The sequence below is a fragment of the Olea europaea genome, chromosome 18, assembly GCF_002742605.1.
Source record: "Olea europaea var. sylvestris chromosome 18, O_europaea_v1, whole genome shotgun sequence".
Lineage (NCBI taxonomy): Eukaryota > Viridiplantae > Streptophyta > Magnoliopsida > Lamiales > Oleaceae > Olea > Olea europaea.
The window spans coordinates 7,678,029-7,696,030 of NC_036254.1; the positions used below are offsets into that span (position 1 = coordinate 7,678,029).

Here is an 18,002-nt window from a genome sequence, read left to right on the forward strand (position 1 = left end):
TTTGCAGCTAGCTATTGTATTGAATAAAAAAAGAAAATAATTTTTTATTATTTTTAAAATGGGTTGACCACGATACCTCTGCTTAAGTCATTCTTTTGATTGCCTTTAATTCAGAACTCCTTTATTTTTATTTTTTTAATTTTTAAAGTGGTTGACTACGATACCTCTGCTTAAGATCCTCTTAATTCAAAATTATTTTTTTCACATACTCATTTTCAATCTATTCACACAATAAATATTATACACGTAAACGAAAAACTCCTTTTATTTTCTAACCATACATTCTCCAAAAGTTTACTATTCAATTTTTTATTTTATTTTTTTTCCAAATAATGACTATCAAGTAGGTGCTAAAAATGGTCAAGCCGGTTAATTGATTTTTTGACAATTTTTGTCCAAAAGTATCTAGATATTTAAGTACACAAAAAATCAAAGCTTGGGCATCTCAATATCAGAAAAAGTTTGAACGGGGCCCAGGGCAGGGTCGGTGGGGGCCCTTAAGGTTGGGGTTCAACCTTTTTTTTAAGTTTGAACGGGGCTTAACTGCTGTAAATACTATAGTTAGGGGACCGAGGTTGGAAATTCCCGTGTAATTGATCTTACTCCATGCTCTCGTCTTTGTACTTAATTTTTTTTTGGAATTTTGCAGTTCAATTGCCAACGACATTTTAGAGCTAGTAAAAGCCTCTCAATCTCAATTCTTAATTCCAAAATTCTGTATTGTGATCCAAATGTTGGAAGCTATGCCATTGTTGTTCACACCCAAATGCAACCCAACAATTTCGCTTCATCCTTTTCGCAGAACTCTAAACCAGAAGCACCTGTTTTTCAATTCAATTTCTTGCTCACTTTCCAAAAACTTCAAGATTCATGCTGCAAAGGAACAAGAACAGGTTCCTGAATCGAAGCCACATATAATAGGTCTGAATTTTATGTGGATCTTCTTTATTTTGTGCTAATAAAATTGTGGGGAGACTGAATTTCGTATTGTTTGAACTGGGCAGATGGAGAAAGTAATTCAGTAACTGAAAATGGTAGTGGTAGTGGTGAAGGATTTGATTTTGGATGGTTACCTGCTTTTCCTCACGTCTTGACTGCTTCCTTGTCCAATTTTCTATTTGGTTATCACATTGGGTAATTTACAAATCCCTTTCTCTTTCTGTTGAGTTCTTGAATATATATGTATAAATTGGAGTGTAAACAGAAGTCTAATGTCCTTAACCTTGACTTGTAGTTAGCACATTAATAGCTTGTTCAAAGTTCATCTCAAACAATTGAGGACCCCTTAAATTGATTATGGTACTGAGCTCAGATTGAGCAGCCTAAAGCTCGACTATAATCCGTTAATGTGTATATAGTTATACACGATAGAAACTCTAGTATGATCTTAACTGAAAGAAGCGAATATGAATACGTAAAAATAAAAAATAAATATATAAAATAAAATGAATAAAAAATGCTTGTTATGATGAAGCATGCACAAATTGTTTTGATTTCTCATGGAAATATTTGTAGCCACGTAAACATAACACAGCCTGGGAACAATATTAGAAGATTAATCAAGTGAATATAGTGAAGATTTATCCGAACAATAGGCTTCATGGACTCCTGTTCATCCGTGAATATCTTATCCAAATTCTAGGAAACAGTTTAATTTGGTCATGGACATTTACGTGCTATGCTACCACCCTAAGCAACATTTATTGTTACCTCTTTTTCTTTAGTTCCCTTGTTTTGTTGTAACTATTTTAGGGGGTTTTCTTACCACGCTATGCTCTCTTCCACGATGCAGTGTAATGAATGGCCCTATTATCTCTATCGCCAAAGAGCTTGGTTTTGAAGGTAATTCATTTCTTGAAGGACTTGTGGTGAGCATATTTATAGGTGGTGCATTTATCGGAAGCATATGCTGTGGTTCTCTTGTTGATAAACTTGGTTGTCGTCGTACCTTTCAACTGGACACGATTCCTTTAATTCTTGGTGCAATTGTAAGGTAATTTATTTCTGGAAGCTTTTAAGTCTAGCTGAGTCATCATCTAGTTTATTTTCTCAATTTCATCGTTGTTGTACATAATTTTAGAAAATGTTAAATTGCTTGAATGGTGAATAGATTAGATTGGAAGTTACCTTAGACCTTTGTAAGGGATAATGTTAATTGGGAAAGGATTAACACGCTTTGGAGCTCTCTCTAATATGTGGATGATGTATGAAAACTCTAAAATAAAACCTTCCATTTAGGCATCTGTTTCCGAATTCTTTAACATGTATTTGGCATCTGATGAATTATTTATGAAATTTAAAATAAACTTTGTTTTGAACGCAGAGAAATTGGTTTGTGAAGTTTGTAAGTATGTGTCGTATTTGAAGGAAAAAAAAAAAGCAATATATAAGCTCCGTAAAGGCATATCACACGTATACCCATGTAGATACACACAATTTATAAATGGTCTACTCTGATCAAAAGAGAGCAAAGTTTCAAGATGATACTGTTAAATATCTACCTGAAAACCAGTTGTTAATGAGTAGAAAGGTTGCACAAGTTCATGTACAAATTGAGAAGTGTTATTCAGTCAACCTGAGACAAGCTCTATACTCTTCCTCATGTGACATTCCACTTGCACGTGATTAGGTGAATTGAAATGAAGAATAGATGCGAAATAATGTGAACTGTGATGGCTGCTGCTTATCATTTTATTAAGGCCAAGAAAATCTCTTTGTGAATGTGAAATTGTATATGATTTTCAATGTCAACGATCCATGATTTGGCCACACCTTTACAAGGCAGGAATCAGGGGCAGAGAAAGGTGGGAAAATGGGGTGAATAGAGAGAAGAAGGCAGAGGCGTAGACTGGAGCCGACAGTGGGGGCAGCAGGTGGGGTTTGGTGGGGAGGGGGTGGTTTGCATTTTTTCTTTCTCTTTGCTCTTTTATTTACTTTCCATTGAAAATAAGTTTTCAACCATTTTAGCACTCAAAAAGTAAGTTGTGTGACAATTGCATGTACATGTAATGGAAAATGGATGGAAACAGTCCATTGGGACCTAGGTGCTATAAACTTTAAAGGTTTGTCGACAAATTTGCCTGTGAAAAGGTTGAGGACATGTTTGTACAAATTAAATGGGTTTGAGACCGGTGCTGCAATTTTTCCTTGATTTTCCAAGTAGGTGAAAAATAATAAAATTATTAAAATCCGAGTGAAGATAAAAGCCAAGATTTTTCTATATGAATATTGTCGAACCAAGAACTCTTTGAATTCCAAAACCTCTACATTGGGTATTGAAAGTTCCTGTTTATTTTCCATTGTCTTTAATTTTTTTACTATTTGACATTTGACCCCATAATTTTTGACAGTGCACAAGCGCACTCATTGAATGAAATACTATGCGGGAGATTTCTTGTTGGCCTTGGTATTGGTGTGAACACAGTTCTTGTTCCTATTTATATTTCAGAGGTATTACCCTGTAACTATATGCTGCCTTCTCGAGAACTGTATTCTCTATGTCGAATGTATGATTTCAAGCTTTCTACTTATGAAGTTGTGTACATGTTTTCTGTCCCTCTGAAATCATATACTTGTACTTTGCACTGTACTTCTTATTCAATCATTCAAGCTTTGTACTCGTGAAGTTGCGTTTATATTGCCTGTGGATGGATTCTGTCACTCTGAAACTCACAGACTTGGTGTTGGTGTGTTCTACCATAATTAGGTATACTTATGTCACAACCTCTCAATCAATATCAGATGGCTTGTACTTCCAGTGTGATTAAAGGCTATTTTTAGTATGGTACATACAATGCATAATCTCTCTTACAATACTCGATTTCTTCTGCATTTATTAAATTTATAAGGAAAATTGCGGCAACGGTCCCTAACCTTTCATTTTATTGTAGAATAGACCTTAACCTTTCATTTTGGTGGCCGCTTTCCCAAACCTTTAACTTCCATTGCAACTGGAGTTCATTTAATAGATTCCCTCCACTTATCCGTTAGTCAATTTTTAAATTAAATGTTTGACTCAAATTGACTCATGGTAAATTTATGTTTTTTACAATAAAATAATTAAATAAAAAATAAAAAAATAAACGTAAAAATAAATGTTCATCTTCCACCCACCATACCCATCACACCCCAAAACCTAGTGACCAGCCACCGCCACATGCGCTAGTAAGCCGGCGGCTTCGTCTTTGTAGAGGGTGAACTTCATACTGTTATGCTGTGGTCGCAACAATGGAAAAAAGAGATGGATCTACCACCACCACCTTCATTCAGCAGCACCACCATTCATACAACAATGATGGAATACCAATTCTCCTCTCAAAAATCCAAAATGAAACCAAAATCTCACCAAAACAAAAATAAACCAAAAATTGGGTCTAATCTGATTTTTGAATATAAAGCCCAAAAAAGAACTTGCTCAATGGAAATATTAAAAGAGAAGGTGACCGTGGGTGGGCGGAATGATTGTAATGCTACAAATGTCATCATGAACTAGAAGGAAGAGACCAATTTCTTAACATCGTAATAGAAGAAAAGGAAGAAAAACGAAAAACTTTTCAAAGAAAACAAAGTCCCAAATTGAAAATCAGCCTCCCATTTAATAGAACCCAATTCTTTTATGTAGTTCTTAGAAAATATCCCAGAAGGGCAAGTTCTTGTTGCTAGTTGAAAGTCAATGGAAGCAAATTGATTTTCTCATTTTTGGCGTGGCGTGGTTGTGTTGGGTGGAGGATGAACGGTTATGTTTATGTTTATTTTTTCATTTAATTATTTTAATTGTTTTATTATAGAAAATATAAATTTGCCATTTTATCCCTAATTTAATTTGTCAATTTGAGTCAAACATTTAATTTAGGGGTTGGCAACGGATAAGTGGATGGTATCTGTTAAATGGACTCCATCTACAATGGAAGTTAAAGGTTTGGGACTGCGATCGCCAAAATGAAAGGTTAAGGTATATTTAGCAACAAAATGAAAGGTTTGGGATCCCTTCTCTAATTTTCCATATTTATAATCCGTTGGCACCCACTCAAGGTTATAAACATTGAAATCCCTGTAGGAGGATCATTTGTATGATCTTGATTCTTGAGGAATTGTTCCATCTAGTTATGTAAGGCCAAAAATGATTGCAATCTTGGAGGTCCACGACAAGTTGAGACCTTCCGTACAACGAAGATCTATTTAATGGTTTTGAAACATAAGAATTGGGGAATTTATCCCCTGTTTGGACTCCATTAAAATTAAATTTTTGGAGAAAATGTGTTTTACAATAGTAATTTTTTTGGAGAATGTGTGGTTAAAAAATAAGAACATATTTTTTGTTTACGTGTATTATTATTTTATAGGGGAATATGTAGTTGAAAATTGAGTTTTGAAAAAATGTATTTTTTCAATAATGGAGACCAAACAGTGGCTTAACTTCAGAATTTGGATCTAGATTTAATCAACCATGCTTTAGCAGCCTGCAACTTCTTTCCAATCTTCATATTCAATCCACTCTTCAAGCATCACTTTACTTTCTTTCTTCAAATTGTCATAGATGGGATCCCTTGACTTCTGTTGGTGCTTCCCATCTTTAGAACAACTAAAGTATCTAAGTCCTTATTGCGTTTGGCATTTTCGACTAAGGTGATTACATTCATTTTAGGAAAAACCAAAAACAATGAACTTCCTACTATCTTCTCAAGTAATCACAATATGGTTCCTAGAGGACTTTGTTTATGGTAGCTCCTATCTACAAAACTTATGCAACTATTAAAAAGAAATATAGCCCCTATTTGATGGCCATTATTTTCAAAAAAATCATCATCATCATCATTATTATATTTCTGAGAGAATGTATGATTAAAAAGTATGGAAAAATTTTGATTTACGTGCAAAATGTTTTATTGTGTGAATGTATAGTTGAAAATAAGTATGAGAATTAAAGAGTTTTGTTTTAAAAGAATACAAACATGAGCATAGTTTGATGAAGATGCATAGAATTTGTCACTTTGTGAAAATTTTATGTGATTTGGTGATCACTTAGGGTTCTTGAAGGTTGTGATTTCATGACCATAGTGGGTGACCAAATGCGTAACAGCAAATAGCAATGCCAAAACACATTAGGCCATGACTCCATGACAATATATCTATATTTGCATGTTGTGGGGTTAATAGTTTGTAACTTGACCATTGTCGATCACTTATATAATCATCTTCCATATTTATTTTGTAGGTTGCTCCAACAAACTATAGAGGTTCATTGGGGACCTTGTCACAAATCGGCACGTGCCTAGGAATTATTATCTCACTGTTTTTAGCATTTCCTTCGGAAAGTGATCCCCACTGGTAAGAACCTTTCCTTCGGTGGCTATTAGGGGATTGGATACCACATATGATAATCCTTTTCACTCTCTTCAGACAGTTATTATCTGACTACTTTGAAAATTGCCCTCCTTCAATATTTATTTATTTTATTTTCCTCTGGGAGAGTGGTGTGTACTATTGTTTCAAAAGAACAATTAATTTATTTAATATATAAAAAGACGCATTAAATATATTTTTCAAGGTTTGCCAACTACTCTTTTTGCATTTTCTTGCTACCTTAATCTTTGCATTATCACCTTTTTTGCTGAATAATATTCATGTATTTATTGCTTTCTTTTATAGTGTTACAGAGGTCTATATGAAAGGAAATAAATATGTACAATTGGAATGAAATCCCTGAATTAATTCCCTGATTTTCTGTGATTTGTCAAGATTTATTTATGGAAACTAAATAAATCTCTAATATGCATGTTTCTGGGAGTGGAGTTTGAAGCATTATGTTTTTCAGGTGGAGGATAATGTTTTACATTGCCGGTATCCCTGGCTTTGTTCTTGCACTGGGTATGCAGTTTGCAGTTGACAGTCCCCGCTGGCTATGTAAAGTATGTATTGTTTCTTCTTTTGACATAAAATGAAAAGTTTGTTGAGAGAGAACCAGAGAAATACAAAGAGGAAACTATAACCCTGAGTTACATCTAGTTATTAAGAAAGCAATTCCAGCTCCTTAATGAATAAATCAAAGATGTCTTGGTGAAGGCTTCTACTGTTCTTCAGGCTTCTTCTTATGATATGCGAAGAAGATACTCAACCCCACAGAAACGAGTAAACGACAATAGTAAATTGTTGCTCAATGCATTCCTCGAATTCCAAATGCACCAAGTAATTGCCAAGGACATCAGAGGAGTTTAACATATTTATTACTCCCAAATGTTTTAAACTTCTTTGAGGAGTGAAGGATTATGATGACCTGCTTTGAAAATGTGAACAATCTGTTCTTCATATCCCAATAATTAAAAATATGAACCAGTACCACAGATCAATAGATGGAACATCTTAAGAATTACAGAACATGTAAAAGCTTTACCTTGGAGGTAAATGTCACATGAAAGAGCATAAAAGAAATGGCTTTATCTCTGCCTTTGAACAAGGATTGCAAAAAAGGATCTGCAAATGAAAACTCCTTTGCCATCTAGGTTCTAAATCCTACTATTTTGAGAAGCGGAAAGCAAAAAATTTGGAAGGACAACAAAGCCATTCATCACCTCGTCATTGAGATTTCATATTTTTTATAGTCCTTTGTGTTTCTAAAGTCATTGGGAACTCTGTAGGCAGGGAGGTTTGATGATGCTAAAGAAGTTATAAATAACATCTGGGGACCTACAGAGGTCAAGAAAGCTATTGAAGAATTTCAGTCTGTCATTATGAATGATAGTGCTGACTTGGACAGCAGTTGGCTGGAACTACTACAGGAGCCACATTCTAGAGGTTATATCAATGTTATTTTGAATTTCATGTGTTAATTTTCTTTGTGCTTTCATTCTTATCTGATTACTGTTATTCATTTTAGTGAAAGTGTTCATACATCTTTTCAAAGTCCTAATGTAACACTTTGTCCCACTTTGCATTTGCTCTTTGACTGTCTCAGAGGGACTTCAGTTTACTACTCAGACCAGTTGGTTAAGCTCCATTAGATTGCCAGGCTAGTAAAATCATGTGAACTGTTCACCTATTTCTAGGATTTCTTTAGGAATTCCTTTTCGCAGTGCTTTGTAGCCACTCATTCTGAGAAGCGTTATGTCTCTTTTGAAAATATACACGAATGAGCACAGATGAACTCCAGAGAGAAATTTAAGGAGTTACTTTTTTTGTCACTTCTCTGAAATTTACCATTATCAGCATCTGAAGTTTAACATCTAATTCAAAACTTCACTCCAAAGTAATTAGGCCTTTGTAATTCAATGGTTTGATTATCTATTTTGCATTTGACTAAGAGAAGCACAACCATACTGGGCTGTGTGACTTCATCTTTTATATTCTTCATGAAGAAGCAAAATGGATCTTCAGCACTATTATTTTAACTGTTACATTTTTTTTTTCACTGCTGGTTTGACAACTTTATAAAAAGTATGCTCCAAGGAAATTAGGCCTGTCTAATTGGAAGCAGATGGATGCTATCACAAAGTGCAACCAACCAATTTGCAGCTGAAAAATGTAAACCATACATGCTACACAAAATGGCAGACTGGAATCCAAAAATGACTTACAGGATATTGAAGTGAAAATTGCGTTTCAATACTATAGATTAGAGAAGTGAAATTTGGTCACTCATACCTATGCAAGTTTTGCCTGTATTCCAGGATATTCTAGGATGATTCAGAATTTGGTAGATAGTTTAAATGTTCCACTGTAAATGTCATAGGGTATTTTCATGCAATATAGGGGGCTGCTCTAGACCATTGGATCAAATAAAACTCCACCCTTCAGATGAAGAGATGCTGACTATAGATAGAGGCAAGGGGCCTCATTAATAATAATAAAATTGTAGAGTATCAACTTAACTGAGCATTTTTTCAAACTCTCCCATCCTTTTATGACTTCAGATCTTATTTATATCCCCTATTAGATTGTGGCAGCTTCAAATTAGGTAAGCTAACACATTGTAGTGTTTAATATAGGCAACACTCGATTGCCGCCAACCAAACTTGTGAATCACTTAGCTGACTCAGTTTGGGTAACAAGAGGTGATTTTGATATAGTTAAATTCCACAGTCTTTGAAAAGGCCACGACTATGACGTTAAGCTCTTTTAAAAAGCATGCTTCCATTATGTCACTTTGCTGTAGAAATTCAATTCTACTTAAATTTCCATTTCATTGCGAAAATAACATTTAACCTCTCTGTGTTCCTAGTGTTGCTTTTTTTAGGTTCTGAGAAGGGTCCTTCTAAAGTTATGATTTTATTCCTCCTGTAATATTATGAGAAAAAATGTGTTTTCAATTTTAAGTTATGCCAGCTCAAATATAAAAGCAAGTCTGTGGCCACTCCCATTACGTTTCTTTGTCGACTGTCAGCACATTGGCAATGCTCATAATGAGTTTATTCCTGACACTTGGGTAAATGGCTTGCAAATTTGTGTTAACAAATAACCATTTTAAGGATTTGATTGTTATTTCGTTGTTGTATACTTCGGTCTACTTAAAATGGCTTTGGGATCGTTTGGTAGGTATTCTACTTTTGCTTTTACTTCTTGTAGAAGAGCGTGTCCCATGCTACTCGGGTCAGAGCGTAAGCTAATGATGCTTTCGGCTACTGGACTTTGCTTTCCGAGTAAGTTACCTTAAATTAGTTTCCACTAAAAACTCTTCTAATCATATAAAGTACTTTCAGAAAATTATGTAAACATATGTTCAAAAGCATCTTCTTAGTTTCAAAAGTAATTTTTGACTTTTAAAAAGCTTTACCAAACGGGCTCTTATAGGATGAATAATAACGTCCCCAGCCTTTCATTTCATTTGCAAATCTATCTCAATCTTGGTTTTAGGACAATTGTATCATTAACCCGTGTTTCGACAATTTTGAAAGTTATCAATTGTAAACCTAACCTATGTTTCAGCAATCTTGAATGGTTCAAGATAAATCAATTGGAAAACTCTATATTCAGCAAGACTTAATAACGAATATTGATTTCTTCCTCCTTCGAAAACATGAGAGTGAAAATTTCATATTGAAACAAGATATATTTGTCGAATCCATAATCTAATTTTTCTATACGATGAAGGACATGAAGTATCATTAATAGAAGAATTATGTTTAAAGTCCAATAAGAATAGGAAAGATTATTTAAAAAGCTAAAACATAAAAGAGATTAAGGAAAGTTTTAGTGTAACTTTACATGCCAATTTCGAAAAAGATTTTAAGGGAATGGCTTTTGTTTTCTTATTAGATTTTGGAATTGAAAATGAAGGAAACATTAAGGTCTAAAAGATTAAGTTAGGTGTTAAGCATAGTGTTTTCCCAACTTTACCCTTCCAAAAAAAACTTCTGAAACATTAGGAAATCAACCTTGAAGTTTATAGAATTATGTAAAAAGACTAATTATACAAATGGAATTAAAGGTTGGGTTGAAAAGCCCTTTTTAAAGGATGGGGATGAATTTGCTAGACACACTAAAGTTTGGGAGCCAATTGCACAAATTTCTCAAAAGAAAATTAAAAATGAAAAAATTAACCTGGTGACCGGGGATTCAGTACCCATGCCAGATCCGGCGTTTTGTTTAAATGGATTGTGCATGTGTCAGCTTTGATGGAAAAAGTTATCCTCACTTAGTAAACAATATAAATGTGATCTTACCTAACCGGCTAAGTTTTGGATCAAGTAATTTAACCCACCTCAAATGCAAAGCAAGCGTGCTGCCCACTCCCTTCATGTTTCTTTGTCAGCACATACCAACTCTGTTGTGTGGTAACGCTGATAGATAGAGGAAAGGAGTTTAATCCTGAGTCTTGGGCAAGTGGCTTGCAATTTGGGTTAGCAAATGACCCTTATAAAGATTTGATTGTCATTTCCTTATTGTATACTCTAGTCTACTTAAAAAGGCTAAGTTAATTGTGTATTAAAATCTTCCATACTAGTATAACTAGAACCTGAAAAAGAGAAGATGAAATCAGTGTTATCATAAATTTTTTGTTAACATTTCTATTGGTTTAGTTTTTCTCTTCCATTTATTTACAAATGTTGCTAGTTTAGAAGGCCAAGAATCTTTGGGGAAGCAGTAGCTGAGAAGTGTATAGAGAGGTAGAATAGATTTTTTGTATGGTGGAATGACAGTTCAACGGATTAAGAGTTTGGGAAGGAGTGGAAAGTTACAGTAGATGTACATATTCCTAAATAGGCAGAGGTATTCTTGGAAATGGTTGAGCTCTAGAAAACAACTTTATTTGGAAGGTCATTTCCCCAAGAGTTGCTCAATTTGGGACCATGAGATGATATTATCCTATGAAGATTTTTGTCGTCAGGCGTGACATTTTCTGGATTTTTAGACACGTTCTGCACTTTCTAAGACGTTCTAATTATTATCCGTTATGGCTCTGGTGTAGTATGTGGACTTCTGGAATGAGTAAACTACTTGTGAGTCTAGTGGATTTGTTGGATTTTATGCGCAATAATAAAGAGATGAAAGAGAGAAATCAATACAAATATTTACGTAGTTCGGTGGTGTGCCTATGTCCAAGAGAGCGAAGCGAATAAAATTTTATTCAGTATGAAAAATAGGGTTACAACATTATTATTTATACTAACCTTAGTCTAGGCCCATAAAAACTTTAAGGTTCGTACAAGAAAATACTCCTATACCGTGTCACGAGAGCATTGCCCTTGCACTTCTAACCTATTCAGCATCCCTCACTCCACTCCGTCATCGACCTATTTGATCTTAGAAACCTGTGTTTCATTCTATATGAGTCACATACACAACAGAACTTGAGCATCCTGGCTACAAAAAAACCTTGGTTCAGTTGGTCTCATTCTATATTTCTTGTCTCCAGTTCTTTGACATGGACTTAGTTTCCTTGGGAAGATTTAAATTTAACGTGTTATGAAGTGTTTTAGATTAGTTACCGACAAACTTGTGGCATCAAGATAACATGTAGTTGCGACATCAGTTGGTCCCTTGTATGTTAGCATCTCACTTATATCTCAAACATTGTCATATTTTACGTTGTGGTTGCAGTTGCATTTATCGGGGGTGCTCTATTTGTACTTCAACAGTTTGCTGGAATAAACGGAGTTCTCTATTTTTCTTCCTTGACTTTCAAAGATGTTGGAATCACAAGCAGTGCTTTAGCTAGCTTATTTGTTGGACTTACCAACTTCGCAGGTCTTGAATTTATCTAAACAGACTAGCATCCAAATTGTTATACAACCATGCAGGCCTTATATTTTTATGTGAGTTAATTTCCAGGAGCAATTTGCGCTTCATATTTGATGGATAAGCAAGGGAGGAAGACACTTCTGGTTGGAAGTTACTTGGGAATGGTATGTTTTTTCTCTCCCTCTGTCTTGCACGCACAATTATATATGAGAAGGAAAAGATGGTTATGCAACACATAAAGGCAATGCTTTGATATTATTAAGATATATGGCTCTGGGTTGTGAAAGTAGTATTTGGTCGAGGACAAAATTAGAATCTTGTGCATGCTTCAGGAGGCCAATCTGATACACTTTTATTCTTTCACGTATAGAACAACAGACGAAGAGAGATCTTTTTTGTAACTTTGTTCGATCAATCGTACATACCCTGAAAGATGTAATGCAGTCAAATTCTTTCAAACCACATCGGGCCATTTAAATATTGATCTACATCTCTGCCTTCTAACCTGTTATAGTGAGATCCCATTTCTCTTGTCAACGAGAGCTCCTTTAGACCTACAGAAGAAATTAGCCTCAATTGGTGTCTCATCTCCACTTGGTGGTGTATATTCTCTTGCAAATAATTTATTTTGAAACTATATTTTTGTACTTCAGTACATTTTTGCATCGTCCTAAACAGGCGCCTCGTTCATAAGAGTGATGCTATTTCGGTAGAGAAAGTTGGAAGACTGAGGGTTAGACCAAGATTAACTTGGCTTGTGGTGGTTGCTAAGGATCTAGTTGCTTTAGATATTCTAGTAGATCTAGCAACGACAGAAACATAATGGCGAAGAACAATTTTATGCAGAATATGGCTTAGTATGTTGTTTTATTTGAAGTTCAGCAAATGAACATATGAACTAATGTCAACCGATCTGTTTTTTGCAGGCTTTTTCTATGTTCATCATAGTTAGTGCTGTCAGCTTTCCTATAGACAAAGAGATCGGCAGCAACTTATCTATTCTGGGAACAATCTTGTATGCCTTTTCGACCCACGAAATGTTATAAATAAGCAAGTTTAATACATGTAAAATCGTTACACTCTTTCCAACTTCATTTTCATTGCATTCCACATGTTAATTAAAATTAAATTAGTTTCTTGCTGTGGTCATTAATGATCTGTACTTACCTTAACAAATAAAAAATAAGACATCTGAAACCAGGCACTGTTCTTAATAAGGGAAAATAACTGCAGTAGTCCCCAATCTTTGGCTTGTGTTGCACTTTGGTTCCTATTGGACGATTTTTCACTTGTCTTTAATTCGAGTTATTTTTTTACTGAAAAACAATTTTATCTTTATCTTAAAGAGAACAAAATAAATAAATAAAATAAATTATAAAAATAAGAAATTATAAAATGGAAATAAGAGATGCATCTTCTTCATCTACCCAACATTTTCTCCAACCCAATCCACCCCCTACCCTACCCTACCCTGCACAAAAAATCTCTACTCATGGGAAACTCTTCTACTAGCCAACCAATGCCCTCCACATCCACACCACTTCCACCTTCGCCAATCACCACCATCCCCATTCTTGAAAAAACAATTTCTCCATCCCAAATAATACCAAAACCTGCAAATGGAAATGTTTAGGTGAAAAGAAATATATATTTGAAGGTGGAGATTTTTCGATTTCCTATTTAATAGTCTCCTAGAGCACCAATCCTAATGCAGGTGTTCATGTAACATGGAATGAAAAATGCATTTTATTTCTAAACAATGTACAGCACCAGAATCAATTGATTCTAGTGGACGTCTCTTATTTTTTTTTTATATTTTCTTTCTTTTTGCTTTCTCGAATACATTGTAAATACTATATCTGAGCTGGATGGTGTATGTACTAATGCAGTATTAGGACCCATCTATTACAGTTGAAACAAACTTGGAGACATGGAGTTTGAGGTGTGGATTCTAATTATAAGGGGTGGCTTTCCAGTGGTGGTTGGTTAGTGATTGGTAGAGGTGGGGTTTGGGTAGCTGGTGGTGGTGGTGGGCCAACAGGAAAGATTGTGTGGGGTAAAGTTGGTGGGGTTATGTTGCGAAAATGATGAAGACAATTCTTTTCCATTTTTGTATGTTTGTTTATTTAAATATAAGGGTAAATCTGTCTTTCCAATAAAATTTTGACTTGTTAATTAGAGACAAAGGTAAAGTCATCCAATAAGGATCAAAGTGCTACCAAGATGGAAGGTTGGGGACGTGAATGCTTCTTTTTGAAGGTTGAGGATTTTTTCTGCTAGTTTCCCTTTCTCTATCATGCATGTTTTTTAGAGTTAATATTATCTTATAATGCAGCAATCCATTCGTCTTCTAATTTCAATGCATTTCAGTTGGTAGAGCTATATTCTTAATCATCTACATATATAGTTCTATATTTCGAATTTTTTGTTTATTCTTAGTTTAAAAGCATGTTTTAGTGTATTTCATGCTTCTACATCTCTTCCTCAAATTGGTTTCATTGTTTCTCAAGAAATCCTTGCAACTTCTGTAACCTAAAGTGTCCAAAAAATTTTGCCATCTCTGCCTGTTTGCTTGTTTGTTTTGGGACTTTGTTTTTCACTTTGAGCTCTCTCCATAGGTATATATTGACCTTTGCTATTGGAGCTGGGCCAGTAACTGGTCTTGTTATACCAGAGCTTAGCAGCAACAGGACACGAGGGAAGATCTTGGGCTTCAGTTTCTCTGTTCACTGGGTAAGTATTAAAATGTCTACATATATCTACACTAAATTAATGGGACTTGATGAATTCATGTTTCTCTCTCACTGATTATCAGCAGCATGTGCATTCTAATTCTTCTTGTAAAATCTATTTGTACGTCAATATTTCTTCTTTATGGTAACTTCAGGTCTGTAACTTCTTGGTTGGCCTATTCTTCCTTGAACTCGTGGAAAAATTCGGCATTGCTCCAGTTTATGCAAGCTTTGGTGGCGTTTCCTTGTTAGCTGCAGCATTTTCGTACTATTTTATAGTTGAAACAAAAGGGCGATCTCTTGAAGAAATTGAGATGTCATTAAATCCCTTTTTTTTTTTTTTTTTTTTTTTTTTTTTTTTTTTTTTTTTTTGTTTTTTTTTTTTTTTTTTTTTTTTTTTTTTAAGATTTTGGTTTAAAAGTTTTCAATTTGAGTGTAATATTAAGATTGTGTGATTGAAAGTAGAAGAGAAAAAATTAAATTAAATTAAAGAGTTTTAAAGGGGGGCCAAACTGGGGCATAATGATCTTGATTTAGTGAGATTTTCCTGCCAGAGAAGAATCACGCCTGAACTGAGTTGCAGCATTGAAGGTTCATGGCTTTTCCAACGGTATGTTTATCAGCAATTTTGGTAAGAGATGTCCCCCAATCAGCATTGTACATATCCTTCATATTCATGAATATGATAATGCTCCTAAATTAAATCTTGATACTTGTACTTCTATGGGGAAAATAGTCAATTTCTCATTATGTATGTTTTGTGATATGGATCGAACCCCTTGCTATAGTGAAAAGGCATTACTTTCTGCCCAAGCCTCCATTTGCTTAGAAGCTTGAGCACATTAATATCTCATCAATACCGCAAATTTTACCCTTTGGAAGTTAAATGTTGGCAGGCGATTCTTTTTAAACTGTGACATTATGAGGTGAGGATATGCATTTGCTCTACAATGTTGAATCAATTCAAATGATAATGTACCATAGTAAACTAAGCTCCCCGGCAATAAATAATAGCATTCTTCACAAGATATGCATGAGAGAGCGGCAGCCCTCTCCCCATATCAAAAGCCTGTATATATCAATTGCAATCTCTCAATCAAAATTGCCAAGTTCCCATTCGAATCAAGAAATCTTAAAACACACAACACGTTAATAACAAGTCTTTCAAAATATCAAAAATATTTCTCCAATAATGCTCTTCAGACGGCACATTTCAACTCAGTAGCTCACAGGTCTTGCACGCTCAAACCTGAAAAATAAATCAAATATTACGTGCATCAGTAACAATCAATTAGATTGGAAAATACAGAAGAAACTAGTATATGTACAAATCAAACTTCCGTATAATCTCAACATGCTATTGAAAGAATACAAGAACATCTATCGAGCAATGATTTTATGTACATTATTACTAGTATATAATCGGTTGAATCAAGGATGGAAATGAGGTTTGGTTTATGAAACAACAGACCTGGAGGAAGGGATTGCTTCAATTTGTCAGCCTTCTCAGGATCAGAGACGCAAAGAGTGTAAAGGTACTTAGAGCACCGAACCTTGAACTTCACAACATCCTTGCTCCTCTTGATCTTTACAGAACGTGCATCCTTCCTTCTGGCAGTGAGAAGGAAGTCCTTAATCTCGTGAATCTGCTTAGGCTGAGGATCATAAAAAACGAGCAAGTTATTAAAACAGACGCAAAAAGGTAATCCTCGATTATGAGTTTCTATTACTTCAGAACAATAGATCAGAATTGAGCAGAAACCAGAACAAACATGTGTGAAACCAAAACAGGCACAAATAGCAAATAATACATGGTAGCACTTTCCTGATTGCAAACAATTTTTTAGCTTTCAATTGCTCATTTACATTGATAACAGGTTTGTTTCAAATAGGGAGAAAAGGTGAAACGAGACAAGTTTGTAGGAGAACCCAACTTAATAAATTGAGTTAGAAACCACAACTTTGAAGAATATAGATACCCATTATGTGAGTCATGTGACCGAGTGGGAGAGTGGCATTTAAGGTACCAATCTAGGGGCTTTCAGAAATTCCATTTTTGATTTGTAGCTTATTAATCAATAGGAATCAGAAGCAAATGAAATATGAAACTACACATCTTCCCATGTCTACCGAAACAAAACAAAATAGATGCAGGTTGTGAATGTATATTCACCTTTGAGAGAAAACAAAAGCTTGGCATTCTTTGTATTTTACCTTCCTAATTTATGCTATACTGATTGGTCTTAGTCTTGCACCAAATCCGAAACCCATGTCATTTCTTATCTTGATTTAATACCCCATTTGTTAGGTTCATTTTAAAACTACAAGCTGTACTATGGTAGGGATAGAAACTGAGATCTACATTGTTTTGAAATTTTACCCAAAAACCTGAACAAGTTTCCAGCTCTTAACAGATCCTTAGTACCACATTTTTACAAATTAGTCTCCTCAAGTATAAAAGCGCACTATTGGTACCATGAGACTCATAAAGAACAATTCAATTACATGAAAAGAAAAGGCTACAAAAATCCCATCTCTTGTTATCTAAAACCCAGAAATTAAACAGGTCCGTAAAAAACAACCCATTAAAAAATGGCATCCGTAAAATCTTCATCAAATATAGTCAAATCCAGAGATTTTCATATCACATTAACACAAACTACCACAACATGTGTCCAGCATTCAATATGAAAGAGTGAGAGAGACGGAGTACCATTTTGGAAATCGATGCCGAGCAGAAGAGGAGGCAGCTTTCAAAACCCTAATTCCTTCGAATAGAGCATTTTATATAGTGTTTGTAGTGGGCTGTACATTGGGCCTGAATTGATATGGTCTGGTAGGAATCTCAGCCCACAGATATATTTTGTGATCGGAAATTTCTCTTCGTATTGGAGTTTTATTTTCATCATCCAATTTCTTTTGTTTCTAAGTGTGTGTTTGCGTAAAATTACTTTTTAGGACAAATAGTACGGATTTCTTGAAATGTGTGATTATAAATGCGTGGTCAATTAATGTTTATGTTTTATTGAATAAAGAAAAGTAACTTTTTTTTTAGTAATTAGAAGAAAAATATATTAGTCTATTACATGAATTTCA

The 18,002-nt window shown here is 34.6% G+C and overlaps 2 protein-coding genes across 2 annotated transcripts; one reads left to right on the forward strand and one right to left on the reverse strand.

Moving 5' to 3' along the window:
- Window positions 1-630: 630 nt before the first annotated feature.
- Window positions 631-15,743, forward strand: LOC111366685 (probable plastidic glucose transporter 1). The gene is made up of 14 exons (XM_022987391.1): window positions 631-921; window positions 1,005-1,134; window positions 1,793-1,993; window positions 3,351-3,450; window positions 6,215-6,327; window positions 6,815-6,908; window positions 7,635-7,791; window positions 12,034-12,180; window positions 12,265-12,338; window positions 13,101-13,189; window positions 14,793-14,907; window positions 15,062-15,235; window positions 15,461-15,516; window positions 15,695-15,743. The coding sequence occupies exons 1-14, from the start codon at window positions 732-734 to the stop codon at window positions 15,741-15,743; spliced, it is 1,689 nt and encodes a 562-aa protein (XP_022843159.1). The 5' UTR covers window positions 631-731.
- Window positions 15,744-15,890: 147 nt separating this feature from the next.
- On the reverse strand, window positions 15,891-17,735 carry LOC111367349 (60S ribosomal protein L38-like). The gene is made up of 3 exons (XM_022988166.1): window positions 17,620-17,735; window positions 16,378-16,561; window positions 15,891-16,155 (listed from the first exon to the last, which is right to left on the reverse strand). The coding sequence occupies exons 1-3, from the start codon at window positions 17,620-17,622 to the stop codon at window positions 16,133-16,135; spliced, it is 210 nt and encodes a 69-aa protein (XP_022843934.1). The 5' UTR covers window positions 17,623-17,735; the 3' UTR covers window positions 15,891-16,132.
- Window positions 17,736-18,002: the final 267 nt, after the last annotated feature.